This window comes from Sinohyriopsis cumingii, chromosome 10 (assembly GCF_028554795.1).
Source record: "Sinohyriopsis cumingii isolate HCF-2022 chromosome 10, ASM2855479v2, whole genome shotgun sequence".
NCBI classification, from domain to species: Eukaryota; Metazoa; Mollusca; class Bivalvia; order Unionida; family Unionidae; genus Sinohyriopsis; species Sinohyriopsis cumingii.
The window spans coordinates 60,646,919-60,664,203 of NC_142970.1; the positions used below are offsets into that span (position 1 = coordinate 60,646,919).

Consider the following 17,285-nt stretch of genomic DNA (forward strand, 5'->3'; position numbering starts at 1 on the left):
CGTATCATCTTCAACATTCTTTCTGCACGTGTACAGAATCAATCAGAGGCGGATACAGTTGGCATGAAAAGCTTTGTTGCCATTTCTTCAGGACACGCTACATTGATGTATTGTTTTTAATTTTCCTTCTTTTTTAATTAATTTGGAATTAATCCATACGACACCTGGTTTAAAATTTTAAACTTTATTCAGTTTTCTTGACATATTCATATCAAGGCTTGTATCATTCAAGTGCTGTATGATGACATAGGAATTATACGGAAATCTCGTCTTGCCCCCCCCCCCACCCCCCACCCATTCACATCGTAGAGCATAGTAACTGGTAACTGGTGGTGCAACGTGAAAGTTTTTAAAGTTTAAACAGAAATGGCTTCTAAGTATTCTGTGGCTTTTTTACTCGGATTATTTTCCGTTGTGCGTATGGAGGACACGATTCTGGATCAACTTCAACGTGAAAATCATTTCAGACAAGTAAGTAAAATGCTCTCTCTCTCTCTCTCTCTCTCTCTCTCTTAGCTTGAAGTTTGTGTAGCTCATTTACTTACAATTTTAGGACAACAAAATAGTAGACTCATTTTCATTTTAAGATTTTTTTCTTTTTATCGATTTTAGGGTTCACGGAAACCTATTATTGTACTATAGATTGGTATTCTTTGAAAGTAATGTGTATGGCTTTGCACCTGCCCGGAACTCTCTGGGCGAATTATTCTTTGTTGTACTTTCTTCTCCATTAAAGATAACAAGGTGGACCCATATCGTTCGATCGTCTATCATACGCATGTATGGTAATTACGGACAACGTAATAATTAAGGGGAATATTAGCTGTGTACATATATATTAGGGTTGTTATTGCTTATTATATGTGTACATGTGTATTAAGGTTGTTAAGGTTTATTATATTTAGATATATGCTTTAGGGTTGTTATTGTTTATTATATGTGGACATATGTAATAGGGTTGTTATTGTTTATTATATTTGGACATATGTATTAAGGTTGTTAAGGTTTATTATATTTGGATATATGATTTAGGGTTGTTATTGTTTATTGTATGTGGACATATTTATTAAGGTTTTTATTGTTTTTAAGGTTGATATAAATGGCGTTAGTTAGAAAAGAACTTTGGAAACACTGCATGTAGTCTCACTAATGATTTAATGACATGCAATGCATTTTCGTTATTTATATGTTATTGGGTATTACTGATACCGTGTACGGTGGCTATGGCAAGTTGTATACAATATAGTAATGGTAGTTCCTAATACAGTGTACATTAGCTATTGCAAGATATGCACACTATAATAATGGGCATTGGGGATACAGTGCCCAAACGCGAATGCAAATTGTAGAAACGGTATTCATTAATATTTATGGTTACGGTGTAAAATAGTTCGAGCAAGTTGAAGACATTAATGGAACAACATTTACGGTGTACAATAGCTCGAGCAAGCTGTAGACATTAAATTAATGGGCATCATATATACCGTGTACAATAACTCATGCAAGTTGTAGAAAGCATTTTGAGATGCGTAGATAAACAAAAATAATATAAATACAAAGTGATTGGTATTTTGTTCAGAATATCATTTGTTGCTGAATTTTTCTTGAGTTTAGAAACAGCTCACACGTAAACTCTGCATCACATATCTTTTATCAAGATGTTTAAAGTATTCACCTCTCCACTGATTCCGATCTAAGTATATGCTGCAAAGTAGGTCAATAGTTGTGACCTGTTTTACCGAAATAGACCTAGGTAAAGACAATTACATACGTATACATTTCGGAATTCCTCAGCTATTAGTGCTAGACAAAAATATGCATCGGGATATATGTCGGCGCAGTAATTTACGGAAAATATCATACACTTTATTGGCTGAAATCTCGGAAGAAAAGAAGCTGCAATTTAAGTGGATTACCTCGGCTATTTTTATAACTCGATTCAATGTTAGATTCATCGAAAAGTTACGAATGAAAACAAAGAAATAGGTGCATCCATACGCAACATCTTGGTCAATCCATGTTTCGTAAATCAGTTGAGGTGATCCGAATATAGCTATCGAATTTACTCGAAGTTTCGACCGAGCATGTGAATAGTCTATAGGCCATATTTTATCAGACTTTGTGTGGAAGCTTGCATTATTTTAGGTAAAGTGTTGGGTCAGTTATTAGCGACATCCACGCATAATAACGAGAGAGATATCCGTTACGTTTAACGAGGCGCCCTTGCCTCTGATTGGCTGAGCTTCCAAGACCTCTTGAGACCATATTTCTAAACAGATTTTCATCAGTCGTGTTATGTACATTTGTCTTTAAAAAATCCCAGATGAGTTCAATTGTGAGCAGGATCCACACATAATAACGACGATTAAGGCATAATAATGTTAATCCACGAATAATAATGAGGATCCACGTATAATAATGAGGATTCAGACTGATCAGATGACGGGATTTGAATCCGCTACCTTCTGGTCATGAGTTCAAGGTCATACCACTGAATCGTCTGCGGGATTTTCAAATTTTGACTACAGGGACAGAGTCCCAGTAGGTAAGGACAGATGCAGTCAGGCATGTTGACTGCACTGATTACCTCCCTGTATAAGGTCACGTAAGCGTATGAACTTTACAGGTGCTACGAACAGAGTATAGATTATGTACCAAGGCCTAGTCCCCAGAGACAGAGAGAGATTCAGAGTGAATGCTGATTATAAAAATAAATTGTCCCTCTTTCATACCTAGATAGTTACCCTATATGTGCTGTCTTAGAAAGTAGATAACAACAGTATTAACTATGTCCTCCAAGCTTTCTTTTTTCTCACTTTCTACAGTTTTAGTACATGCTTATTAGAATTGTTACTGTTGTTAAGGTTCATGCCTTAAGTCTCACTGTTGATATAATGCCATGCAATGCATTTTCTAGATTTACAGTTTAATGGGCATTACTGATACAGTGTACAGTAACTCTTGAAAATTGTGCACAATATTCTAATGGTAGATACGAATAAAGTGCACAGTAGCTCTTGCAAGTTGTACATGTGGGTGAATTTATTCATAGGTGAATTTGCTTGCACAAGCTGATGTTATCTTCCCTGGTGAACGACAATTATTATTATTTTATATTATTATTATTATTATTATTACACGGTGTAGCCTAAACATCGCGTTAATTTTTATGCTTTTGTTATTAGTGATGTCTCTTTTTATTAAACTGCTCCGGTGGCCTAATGGCCTAGTGGTTAGAGCGTCCACCTCAGATGCGTGAGGTCGTGGGTTCGAACCCCGGCCGAGTCATACTTATTAAAATGGTACTAACTGCTGCCTCGCTTGGCGCTCAGCATTTAGAGGTTAGTGTTAGGACTGGTCGGCCTGGTGTCAGGATAATGTGACTGGGTGGGACATTATGCTACTTCGTGTCTCTTTTTCTTCTTATGTCCCAACAACTAAATACTACTACTCAAAGTCGCATTTAGCATTTTTCATTTTAAAAAAGACTGTTCCTGTAGCACTGGAACATAGAGTTTCGTTTGATCCCTGTAGAGTGTGACCGTTTTTAATCCAACTAAGGTATTGAGAGAGAGAGAAAGAGAGAGAGAGATAATACAATCTGCATACATGCACACGTATTCTTTCTATCATGTACCATTTAACAAGTAATCGGTATGCATTTGTATACATTATAAAGGAAGAACATCCAGTTGTGTGTGAACATTGAAAAGAACGCATTTGGTTGCTTTCTATTCAAGTCCGTACAGTGAGAGCTAAACGAAGGCAATCATTCCAGGGGTGCGAGAATTGGGCGAACAAAGCAATCAGTCGAGTGTACTTCTATGCTGTGTGCATAAATGTCACTAATGACGAGCTGTTAAAAATTTGCAGACATTTATCTGTAAAAACAAAATTACAATTTAAAATGAACTCGACGGAGTTAAACAAAAGATTTCAGGTTTCATAACATACAGATAAGAAACAAAGTAAGTGTTTGAGAACCAAAACTTTGTTGCCTGAACATTGATATATCACCACAGTGTATGAAAATGGACCGTAATGCAAATATAAAGCAGGGACATATGAATTTAAGTACGGAAGGATATACAAATTTAAATACGGACGGACATAAGAACTTAATTACAGACGGGCATACGAATGTAAGTACGGAAGCACATACGAATTTAAGTACAGACGGACGAGGGCAAATATATATGACCTACACTGCTGTGTCGAGGCATAGCAAAAATATGGGGAAAAATATAAAACGTGTTCAAAATTGAAGAGAACACATACATACATACATGCATACATACATACATACATACATACATACATACATACATAGATACATACATACATACATACATACATACACATAGATACATACATACATACATACATACATACACACATACATACATACATACATACATACATACATACATACATACATACATACATGCATGCATGCATGCATACATACATACATACATACATACGTTGATTTTCAATACGGTGTGAGAGAAAAACTGCTTGATCGACTAAGATCGTTTACTTTTTCAATAAAGACCATAAACACTTGCAAAATGTAAAGATTATTTAGTCAATAAAGACGTTCAACACATGCAAATATAAAGATTGTTTATCTAAATACAGAATAAGTCTCTGACCAATTAAGTCTCGGAGTCCCTTATATTTTCACTCTAACAGGAAAATTGCAAACTGACTAGATTTTCTCGATGAGGGCAACTTAATCCTAACAATTATCGTGTGGGAACCACGCCCCTTTTTTAAGCGTAACCAATCAGGATTAAATATATTTACCGCCTTCTATAACTAGGCACCAAAATTGCGGGCAGTATGACTAAAAGAATCCCAAACAACAGATCTGGAAAAACTCAGCTTCTGACAGTTTCTATATAAAATCGAAGTTACCCTTCTCTTTTCTAGTCGTCTAACGGTTAAGTAAACGAAGGCTTAATTAAAAATCTAAGAATCACCTCCTCTCCCCACACAGACATTATAAATAATTGTAGTATAGCGATTTAACAAGTACCTGTCCCCATAAATCTAATTAATTGTTCTCTGGCCCAAATTAATGTGTTCTTCATAGATCGACATAAATTTGTATCATTACATTAGGACTGACACTATCTTGGTCAAATCATGTATTGGTTTGAAATTTCTAACTAGTCTTACCTTCGTTTTGGAATATTAAAGACGCTATGTAAAAATAGAAATAAAAACAGATGTCTACCTGTTGTTGTCTGTTTCGTGCTTGCGTGTGCGCATCTCTGTTTTCGTTTGCATTGTGATTATTCATACAAAAGGCAGCCAAGTGTATTTATTTATCAAAAGGCAGCCAAGTGTATTTATTTGTCAAAAGGCAGTGTATTTATTAAAAGGCAGCCAAATGTATTCATTTGGCAAAGGACAGCCAAGTGTATTTATTTGTCAAAGGACAGCATAGAGTATGTATTTGTCAAAAGGCAGCTAATTGTATCTATTTGTCAAAAGGCAGCCAAGTGTATTTATTTGTCAAATGGCAGCCAAGTGTTTTTATTTGTCAAGGGTCATCCAAGTGTATCTATTTGTCAAAAGGCAGCTAAGTGTATGTATTTGTCAAAGGGTAGCATAGAGTATGTTTTTTGTCAAAAGGCAGCCAAATGTATTTATTTTTCTAAGGGCTAGCCATGTGTATTTATTTGTCAAAAGGCAGCCAAGTGTATTTATTTGTCAAAAGGCAGCAAAGTGTATTTATTTGTCAAAGGGCAGCCAAGTATATTTATTTGTCACAGGGCAGAAAAGTGTATTTATTTTGCAAAGGGCAGCAAAGTGTATTTATTTGTCAAATTGCAGCAAAGTGTATTTATTTGTCAAAGGGCAGCCAATTGTGTTTATTTGCCAAAGAGCAGCAAAGTGTATTTATTTCGCTAAAGGCAGCCAAGTATATTTATTTGTCCAATGGCAGCCAAGTATATTTATTTTGTCAAAGGGCAGGCGAGAGAATTTATTTACCAAAGGGCAGCCGAGTGTGATGATTTGTGTCTGAAACTAAATAATTCATTCAATTGAAAATGTTAAATATGCCTAACATTAAGTCATGCTGACAGATAATTCGTTTACCTGGTCCAGTCACTTTGAAACATTCCTTATACACTTCAGAGCACTCTGTATACACATTGAAACAACCTGTATGGAATTATCTAGGAAAATAAGATTTATGAATAGCACTCGATGTTATATCTCAGTTGACCCAGAAAATATACAATACAGTTGTTTTTCCACATTTTATCTATTGCTCTACTGCGTGGGGAGAACCACTACTTCTTCTAACGTGCAAAGAGTACACAGTTTTCACCAAACTTATTTTAAGTTCTACTTCATCTCTGTTAAGCTCTTTTAGAAGAATGCCCGTTCATGATTATATTATGTGTAGAAAAATTGTTCTTGAAAGTTCTAGCAGTATAGTCTCTTCATTTGTGTCACCTTTGTATGGGGTATTAGCACAAGGATTACGGAGTCAAACGAAAGCAATGGTTTATATAAACCAAACAATTATTGTAAGATATTTTTCGCTATCGCAGTCTTATGAAAACGTTTAAATCATTATATAAATTAAAATTATCTGTTAGATTTTAAGTAATTATTCCTGAACAAATATTTTAATGAGCAATGTGTTGTTATGATGGCATAATATTTATAGACGGTAGATATGAAATTTGTGTAATTAAAGTATTTTAACTTACTATAAGTTATCTTCAGTTATATTTGTATTCTTGCATTCATCAGATCTTAAACTTGTAGGTCTAGTACAATTTTATTTTCTGTATCTCGCAAATGCTGTTTTTTTTTTGTATGTGTTTTAGCATAAGTGAAAACAGTATCTTTAAAATGAAAAAGAATAAGAAAGGCTCTTGAAAAATTATCAATTTCATCTGAATTTCATGGTATGCACCTTAATCTTGATATATTTATATTGTTACGACTCCATATTCATAAATTAAGTAACAGAAAGTCGCAAACCCAACAAGTTTTGTAAACTTAAAAATATGGCGTTGTCCAAAACTTAACAGAATAATTCACAATAGTCTGAGAATAATAGTATAGCTCGATGAGTACTTTCTATTTTCACTGAATAATCAAAGAAAATGTTGTTCGTCTCAAATACTATTTAAATACAACATAAAATACGTCTAAGAGACATGATGTTACCACAAGAACACTAGAAATAGGAATGAGAAAAATCGTCCAACCCTTGCTCTTTATATACAGACGAAAGGTTAAAACACGTATGTCGTCACTATTCCTTAGTTACAGAATGCAGATTTTCAACATCGCAAAACAAATCACATGATCTAACCCACCAAATGGGAAATAACCAACCCACCTGTTCGATCTGTCTAATGGGGAACAGCCCGAAACTTGTCAATAACTATTTAACACGTACGTAAGCATCTATTTATAGATCCTATGCAACTTGATATTTTAATATTAAATAGAACCTATGCACGAACGAAATTACTACTACTGATAACCACTATAATTTATAGTCGTGAACAAACCTGACAGAAATTATAGATATACATAACTATACTAAAAGGTCATTAATTACACATGATAACCTTACTCGTGTTAAATATATACTAAAGTGTCATTAGCTACAAATAGTAACCTTACTTCTGAAAAATATACACGGACAGGTCATTAATTATGGTAGCCTTACTCGTGATAAATGTGTGCTAAAGGTCATTAATTACAAATAATAACCAAACTCGTGATAAAAGTGTGCTAAAAGGTCATTAATTACAAATAATAACCAAACTCGTGATAAAAGTGTGCTAAAAGGTCATTAATTACAAATAATAACCTTACTCGTGATAAAAGTGTGCTAAAAGGTCATTAATTACAAATAATAACCTTACTCGTGATAAAAGTGTGCTAAAAGATCATTAATTACAAATAATAACCCAACTCGTGATAAAAGTGTGCTAAAAGATCATTAATGACAAATAATAACCCAACTCGTGATAAAAGTGTGCTAAAAGGTCATTAATTACAAATAATAACCTTACTCGTGATAAAAGTGTGCTAAAAGGTCATTAATTACAAATAATAACCTTACTCGTGATAAAAGTGTGCTAAAAGATCATTAATTACAAATAATAACCCAACTCGTGATAAAAGTGTGCTAAAAGATCATTAATGACAAATAATAACCCAACTCGTGATAAAAGTGTGCTAAAAGGTCATTAATTACAAATAATAACCTTACTCGTGATAAATGTGTGCTAAAAGATCATTAATGACAAATAATAACCCAACTCGTGATAAAAGTGTGCTAAAAGATCATTAATTACAAATAATAACCCAACTCGTGATAAAAGTGTGCTAAAAGATCATTAATGACAAATAATAACCCAACTCGTGATAAAAGTGTGCTAAAAGATCATTAATGACAAATAATAACCCAACTCGTGATAAAAGTGTGCTAAAAGATCATTAATTACAAATAATAACCCAACTCGTGATAAAAGTGTGCTAAAAGATCATTAATGACAAATAATAACCCAACTCGTGATAAAAGTGTGCTAAAAGATCATTAATGACAAATAATAACCCAACTCGTGATAAAAGTGTGCTAAAAGGTCATTAATTACAAATAATAACCTTACTCGTGATAAATGTGTGCTAAAAGATCATTAATTACAAATAATAACCCAACTCGTGATAAAAGTGTGCTAAAAGATCATTAATTACAAATAATAACCTTACTCGTGATGAAAGTGTGCTGAAAGGTCATTAATTACAAATAATAACCTTACTCGTAATAAATGTGTGCTAAAAGGTCATTGATTACAAATAATAACCCAACTCGTGATAAAAGTGTGCTAAAAGATCATTAATTACAAATAATAACCCAACTCGTGATAAAAGTGTGCTAAAAGGTCATTAATGACAAATAATAACCCAGCTCGTAATAAATGTGTGCTAAAAGGTCATTAATTACAAATAATAACCCAACTCGTGATAAAAGTGTGCTAAAAGATCATTAATTACAAATAATAACCCAACTCGTGATAAAAGTGTGCTAAAAGGTCATTAATTACAAATAATAACCTTACTCGTAGTAAATGTGTGCTAAAAGGTCATTAATTACAAATAATAACCTTACTCGTGATAAAAGTGTGCTAAAAGATCATTAATTACAAATAATAACCCAACTCGTGATAAAAGTGTGCTAAAAGATCATTAATTACAAATAATAACCTTACTCGTGATAAAAGTGTGCTTAAAGGTCATTAATTACAAATAATAACCCAACTCGTGATAAAAGTGTGCTAAAAGGTCATTAATTACAAATAATAACCCAACTCGTGATAAAAGTGTGCTAAAAGATCATTAATTACAAATAATAACCCAGCTCGTGATAAACGTGTGCTAAAAGATCATTAATTACAAATAATAACCCAACTCGTGATAAAAGTGTGCTAAAAGATCATTAATTACAAATAATAACCTTACTCGTGATAAAAGTGTGCTAAAAGGTCATTAATTACAAATAATAACCTTACTCGTGATAAAAGTGTGCTAAAAGGTCATTAATTACAAATAATAACCCAACTCGTGATAAAAGTGTGCTAAAAGATCATTAATTACAAATAATAACCCAGCTCGTGATAAAAGTGTGCTTAAAGGTCATTAATTACAAATAATAACCCAACTCGTGAAAAAAGTGTGCTAAAGGGTCATTAATTAGAAATAATAACCTTACTCGTAATAAATGTGTGCTAAAAGGTCATTAATAAAAAATGGCAACATTGCTAGATATCGAGCATCAATATGTAGCTGTTGTCTAATTCAGAAAACAATGACGTCTGTGTAGTAAATGACTTAAATTCATAAGTGTCATTTGTTCTGTAAATATATAAAACTTTAATTAATTTACCGTAACTCACATGTTGCTTGTTTATTTCTGCAATCCGTTTTATTGTATTACAAAGCATTTCACGAAAATTTATTGATTTTACCTTGTTTCGAACCCGTGGTCATAAACTAAGTAACATAAAGAAGCAAAACAAGCAAGTTTAGTAAAACCTAACAAAGAAATTAATTGTCAAAGTTATAAATGGAAAATGTGAGAGGAACTTACAGTATAATGATGTGAATCCAGAATAGATAAAGTTCTGTGAAAGTCCTAACTGAATGAAAAGTTTCCTGTAAATTTCAAAACCGGTCATGTACTAGTCCGCTAAGAATCGTGACTTTGTCAAGATAGCTTCGTAACAAACTTCTTCAAATAATTCACAACAGTTCCAAAATAATAGTATTGTCCAGATAATGAGCACTTTCTATTGCTACTGAAGAGTCCAAGCAATGTTTTTCGTTTCGAATACTATCTAAGTACAACATAATACACGATTGCAGACTTACAACGGGAACACAAAAAATGAGGAGGATGCCAAAATTCGGAATGAATCTGATTGCTCGGTTCTTATATATACACACCTTCTATTACGACCCAATTTCACAGTATACTCCACCTGACTGATCTTATTACACCTTTTGTCTCTAATTTGCCCATTCATGTGTCCCAGACAAACCAATCAAAAGTTACAAAATTCTTCAAGAAACGTCGAATCCCCATTAACCAATGAGAAATTATACCAAAGTTGCCATTAAGTCTTATTATTAAGAATATTAATAATAAGTGTAAACACATACGTAAGCATCTAATTTTATATGCTATGAATTTTTATGCTCTTAACAGACTCAGATCACATTGGCAAAATCTAATTAAAGATATTCTGAGAAATTGACAACCATGAATAAAAATGACAAAAATGAAATAAAATCAGTTTCATAAGAGTTAAAAAGTATAGAGCTGTACATAAAACTGTAAATTTAAACTCCTCAAAATTGACAATACATATAAGATGTTTCAATAAACGGATTAAGTCTCATTAATGCTTATGTCATGTTGTTGGGCATGTAACGGATAGATAATGTGTGTTTAAATCGTGTGGTGAACATGTGACTGACAGATAATTTGTGTTTAAAATATGTGGTGGGCGAGTTACTGATAGATAATGTGTGTTTAAATCGTGTAGGTGGACATGTGACTGATAGATAATTTGTGTTTAAAATGTGTGCTGGGCATGTGATTGATAGATAATTTGTGTTTAAATCGTGTAGGTGGACAAGTGACTGATAGATAATTTGTGTTTAAATCGTGTAGGTGGACATGTGACTGATAGATAATTTGTGTTTAAAATGTGTGGTGAACATGTGACTGATAGATAATTTGTGTTTAAATGTGTGGTGAACATGTAACTGATATATAATTTGTGTTAAAATCATGTATGTGGATATGTGACTGATATATATATTTTGTATAAATCATGTAGGTAAACATGTGACTGATATATATTTTGTGTTTAAATCATGTAGATGGGAAAGATACTGATAGATATTTTGTGTTTAAATCATGTAGGTAGGAAAGAGACTGATAGATATTTTGTGTTTAAATCATGTAGGCAGGAAAGAGACTGATAGATATTTTGTGTTTTAATCATGTAGGTGGGAAAGAGACTGATAGATATTTTGTGTTTAAATCATGTAGGCGGGAAAGAGACTGATATATATTTTGTGTTTAAATCATGTAGGCAGGAAAGAGACTGATAGATATTTTGTGTTTAAATCATGTAGGTGGGATAGAGACTGATAGATATTTTGTGTTTAAATCACGTAGGTAGGAAATAGACTGATAGATATTTTGTGTTTAAATCATGTAGGTAGGAAAGAGACTGTTAGATAATTTGTGTTTAAATCATGTAGGTGGGAATGAGACTGATAGATAGTTTGCGTTTAAATCATGTAGGTAGGAAGGAGACTAATATATATTTTGTGCTTAAATCATGTAGGCGGGAAAGAGACTGATATATATTTTGTGTTTGAATCATGTAGGTGGAAATGAGACTGATAGATATTTTATGTTTAAATCATGTAGGTGGGAATGAGATTGATAGATAATGTGTGTTTAAATCATGTAGATTGGAAAGAGACTGATAGATATTTTGTGTTTAAATGATGTAGATGGAAATGAGACTGATAGATAATTTGTGTTTAAATCATGTAGGTGGGAAAGAGACTGATAAATGATTTATATTTAAATCATGTTGGTGGACAAGTGACTGAGAGATAATTTGTGTTTAAATCATGTAGGTAGGAAAGAGACTGATAAATGATTTATATTTAAATCATGTCGGTGGACAAGTGACTGAGAGATAATTTGTGTTTAAATCCTGTAGGGGGAATGAGACTGGTAGATAATTTATACTTAAATCATGTTGGCAGGCATGAACCTTGATAGATAATTATATGTCTTGAAAACTAAAACTGACACGCTTAAGTCTGTAAAATATTTTAATAAGATTGATAACTTGTACAAACAGTTTTTCTAAGCATCATTATAATGCCCAGATAGGGAATATTGTTGTAGCTATGGGAACGCTACCGAGAAAAAACTACTTTATAAGAAGAGCACAATCATAGGAGATATGTTGACGGATACATTTTATGAGCAGGAAATACTCCTCGTTATAAATCATTTTTGTGGCATGGTTTAATTAGCCATACGATTGCGACTCCATCCATTTACTTAATGTAAATGGCTGTTAGTAGTAAATGGGGCCACCCTAGGGACAATGGGACTTAGCATTAAAAACACCCCTGGGCCACTCTAGGGACAATGGAAATTTAACATGGAGAAAAACGCTGGGCCACTCTAGGGACAATGGGAATTTAACATAGAGTTTGGGCTTGTCTAGGGACAAGGGGAATTGAACATGGGAATAGAGTTTGGGTTTGTCTAGGGACAAGGGGAATTGAATATGGGATTTTTTTTTTTTTAAAAAAGTTTTTTTAAATTTAAATTTAAATTTAAAAAAGGGTAGGCAATGGAAAGGCTATCTCTTTTCGAGAAATATGGCTGGCCCTGAAAAGGGCCTTTGGGTTTTCTTCTTCTTCTGCTTCTAATTTCTTCTTTTTCTCCACCAACTTCTTATTTTATCTCCAACACTCTTTCTCTTCTTTTCTTTCTTTTTTTCTCCTCCTCTTCTTTCTTCTTCTCTTCCTCCTCTTCTTTCTTCCTCTTTTCATTTTCTTCTTCTTTTTCAATTTTTTCATTCCATGCTCTCATCCTTATCCTTTCCTCTTCATCCTCCTTCTCCTCCTTTATCTCTTTCATTACACCACTTATCTTGTCCTTTACCTTTCTCAAGTTATTAATTTCCATCTTTACACGATGGAGACTATATGAATAATGGTCTTCAACGAGTCTTATTAACATCTGTTCCATCATTCCTAAGTTGTCTAAAACGTCTTGCAATGTTTGTATTTTGTCCATTTGGTTAGAAGCCATCTTCTTTGTAGAATGGTTTGAACGACGAATACTGTGGGTTCTTATAGTGAAAGCGCGGACGTGAAGGAAAACATCCCCTACTTTTCTCATTTCATATAATAAAACCCAAACCATACTCTCCACATACGCTAAGAAACAATAAACAAAATCCATAATCTACTATCCACACAATCGTACGTGAGCGGTTACAAAACCCAAACTATACTCTCCACATACGCTAAGAAACAATAAACAAAATCCATAATCTACTATCCACACAATCGTACGTGAGCAGTTACAAACACAAACACACAAACACATACCCTCGCACTATGAAAAAAGAGTTAGTGTTTATAATCACACTACTCTACCTACACACACACACACACACACACACACACACACACACACACATTGGCAAATCGATAGTTATTTCTTTTCTAGAGTATTGGGTAGCCCTTAAAAGGGCTGTTTTTTTTTTGAACTCCAGATGCACCTATCTAATGGTTGCACCTTCCTGGCCTGGCGCCACACACGCATCTTCTTCCCCAGTCTCCTTTCACCTTTCTTCTGGGGAGCGCAGAGGGAGGATGATTCGCTTCAACACCCCAATCCTCTGTCTCGGGAATATTGTACGACACCCTCTCTTCTAGTTTCTTTTCCTCCTCTTCCCTCTGTCTTCTCTCCTCCTCTTCGTTCTTCATTCTTTCCTCTTCTACTATAGCCTCCGCGGCCAGTTCATTTAACAGGCGCCTGACATATTCCAGATGTATCTGGAGTTCAAGAAGTTTGCTTATTCTGCTATTCATTCTTGTGTTGATCAATCAACAAGGGTAGCTAGACTGCCCAGCGAGTTTCAATTTATAGTGAAAGCGCGGACGTGATGGAAAACATCCCCCTAAAACATAAAATTGATCTTACCTAGATCATAACCAAAAAACAACAACGCGCGGACCTAAAAGAAACACTCACTCACTTTTTTATGCTACCCATCACTATTTAAAATTTTTTTTTATAAATCACTTCAATAGACTATCTACATACGCAAAACAATCCAATCTAACCCCAAATTTACACCTCAAACACCAAAAAAAAAAAGACATCATTTTAATCTACTATCCATACCAACTTACTTAACCACTTACAAACACAAACACATACCCTCATATTTTTTTAAAAAAGAGTTAGTGTTTATTTTCACACTACTCTACCTACACACATTGGCAAATGGATTGTTATTTCTTTTCTAGAGTATTGGGTAGCCCTGAAAAGGGCTGTTTTCTTGTTTGCTATGGCATTCTTTTTTAGTTTCTAAGAATGCGATGTCCTCTGAGGATAGACTTTCTGGCGATAGGTCTGCTTCTTCGAAAAGAGAAGAAGAACTCTTTGGTGTCGATACGACAATCGACAAAGCCTCTGTCAGCTTCAGGTTGCTGCTGCTGTTGTTGTTGCTGCTGTCTCTGAAGTCTGTACTTCTCTGTCCATTCTTCTTTTTCCCTGTTCATTTCTTCTCTGAAGAGCTCTTCTATCAGGTCTTCAGTGATTTTTAACATTCTCACATTCTCTATTTCTTCTGGCTTCGGTATCAGACTGTGTCTGACCCTATGCAAATTCACGTAGGCTTCGTTGAGCTTAGCTAGTTTGGAGCACATCTTCGTAGGAGGATGAGTCGACAATGGATGGTTAGACTGGAAACAACCCCGGTTCTTAAAGTCAAAGCGCGGACGTGAAGGAAAACATCCCCCACACGGTTTTTGAGTCGCAACGTTTAGTGAGTGTCATGAGAGGGATAGTAAGAAATGAAAGAGCATCAATCCAACATTCTTATAGCTAAACAAACCACAAAGGCATTTTTTTCAAAACACAACATTTTTTATTCAAAAATCACTTAACACTAAACAACAACTCTAACATTTTTAACAATAATCCAACAATATAACATCAAACAATTTTTTCAAAACACAACATTTTTTATTCAAAAATCACTTAACACTAAACAACAACAACTCTAACATTTTTTAACAAGAATACAACACTAAAAGTTTCTCCACTAGGTAAAGAGGGATAACAGTCTTCCATGGTTTCTAGTAATCTAGGATGACTTCTCTCAAACTGTTGATTTCTATGGTATTATCGAATTCTGCATACAGGATGACGTTTACCGTTTCATCAGGGTCTCGGTCTTTAAACTGAATTTCCACACGAATCTGGCCGGATTTTATAGGGTGGAAATGTCCCTCGTCGCTGCCTTGGTCTGGAGTGAAATCGAAAGCCCACAAAGCGTAGCCTCCTGCATAATCCTCGTACGTAATACCGTGACTGGTATTGGTTCCTAACTGTCCGGTGGCTTCGTACAGGGACAAGTACGATCTCAAGTAATTCTTCTTGGTAAAGTCAGGTTCGAAAGGTCGGGTACACAAGGTCTTGCCATCGCGACTGACTTCGATTTTGGACACGCCAAAGTGTTGAAAATAGAAAGGATTTTTTTCGGCAGCTCCGTTGAAGGCTGTATTCTCGACGATACCAACGATCAAACGTTTGGGTAACTGTCCTTAGAACAGATGATCTTCGATCATGGATCGCTGTCCCTTGGGAATGGTGAAGGTTTTCACTTCCACGCGTCGTATGGGATACTTGGCAGTCGTTCTGCTCAACGTCTGACTGATGTCGTTTCCCACTTTAGGTAACACTTCCACACGGCGTGCGTAGAGTCTGGCTTCTAGGATTTTGGTTTTGTAACCGTCACTATCAGCCATCAAATGGAAAGCGGCACTGCTACGATTCAGTCTCAGGCGGACATCCACCCCGTTCAGCAAATACTTTTCTTGCAACCACATGTCCAAATGCAAACGATCCATCAGTTCTAAACTTGTGTCGGCTCCCGTGATTCTCTTTCTTCGTTCTACAAATCCATCATTGTTGTCTTTCTTTTCATCAGTTTCCAATATTTCAAACTTGGTAGGTTCGTCAGCTTCCCATACCACACAGGCATTGAGATGAGTGTTCTTGGCATCTATTCCGTACGTCAAGAGATTTTCCAGGTAGGCACGATAAGGGTAAGTATCCATGCTGCTACTGACCAGTTTGTTATTCAAGTACAAGTCCACTCCACTGAACAAGGAATGCATGAAATTGTTGACGGGAGCTACTGCTTCATCGTCTATAGGACCTCCAGTCTTATCTAGAATTTTGACTTTCAGGTACAAGTAACTGCTATTCAGATCGATGTAATCTTCGGGCTGTCCTTTGATTTCAAACTCGATGGGAGCGGAATCGGTCAGTGAGGAGACGGGGTGAAATTCCACCCACTGGGATTCTTGCATCGTCATCATCGTTGGGGGCATGGCAAACAGATCCAGTTCCGTCTTGGAACAAGCGCAAGATTCTCGGTGCATCATTTTTTTGTCTCTTTTCTCAATAATCGAAAACGTCTAAGTCTCGAACGGTTCTTCTTTTCTTGGCCTTTATAGCTTGAAGTCTGGTGAAAGGGTGTTTTCTTCGTCGTCTCTTTCTGCCTTATCCTTGCTGAATGCCTGACTCGGTAGCGTGCAGGGCATTTATAGGTGTTTCTCGGTGACCCAAAATGTCTTTGCCCGTTTGCAGCAAGATCTTTTTGCCTGCCCTCATGAAGGCTTCTTTAGGGTTTTGTTTGTCGATGATGACATTTTGGAGAAATTCTTTGCCTTGCGTCAGTGCCGCATCTTTCAAGGCGTGCAATCCGCGTGTCACCATCGGTTTCAACACCGGGGCCACCGAACGAAATTCCGATTTTAACATATCTCCTAAACCGTGTCCTCGCTGTCGAGCAACCCCTCGGTACACTGGATACATGACTTACGAATCGTGAGAAAACCGTTTTCGAAAATGGAGTTTCACCGTGACTTTTCCTTTGGTGAAT

At 35.1% G+C, this 17,285-nt stretch overlaps 1 protein-coding gene across 1 annotated transcript in view; it reads left to right on the forward strand.

The window, feature by feature from the left end:
- Positions 1 to 350: 350 nt before the first annotated feature.
- The window catches only part of LOC149790225 (uncharacterized), a 190,991-nt gene continuing 174,056 nt past the window's right edge, over positions 351 to 17,285 (forward strand). The window contains exon 1 of the mRNA XM_089972247.1: positions 351 to 471. Within this exon, the coding sequence (XP_089828373.1) occupies positions 367 to 471 (105 nt within the window). The 5' untranslated portion in view covers positions 351 to 366. The remainder of the gene's footprint in view (positions 472 to 17,285) is intronic.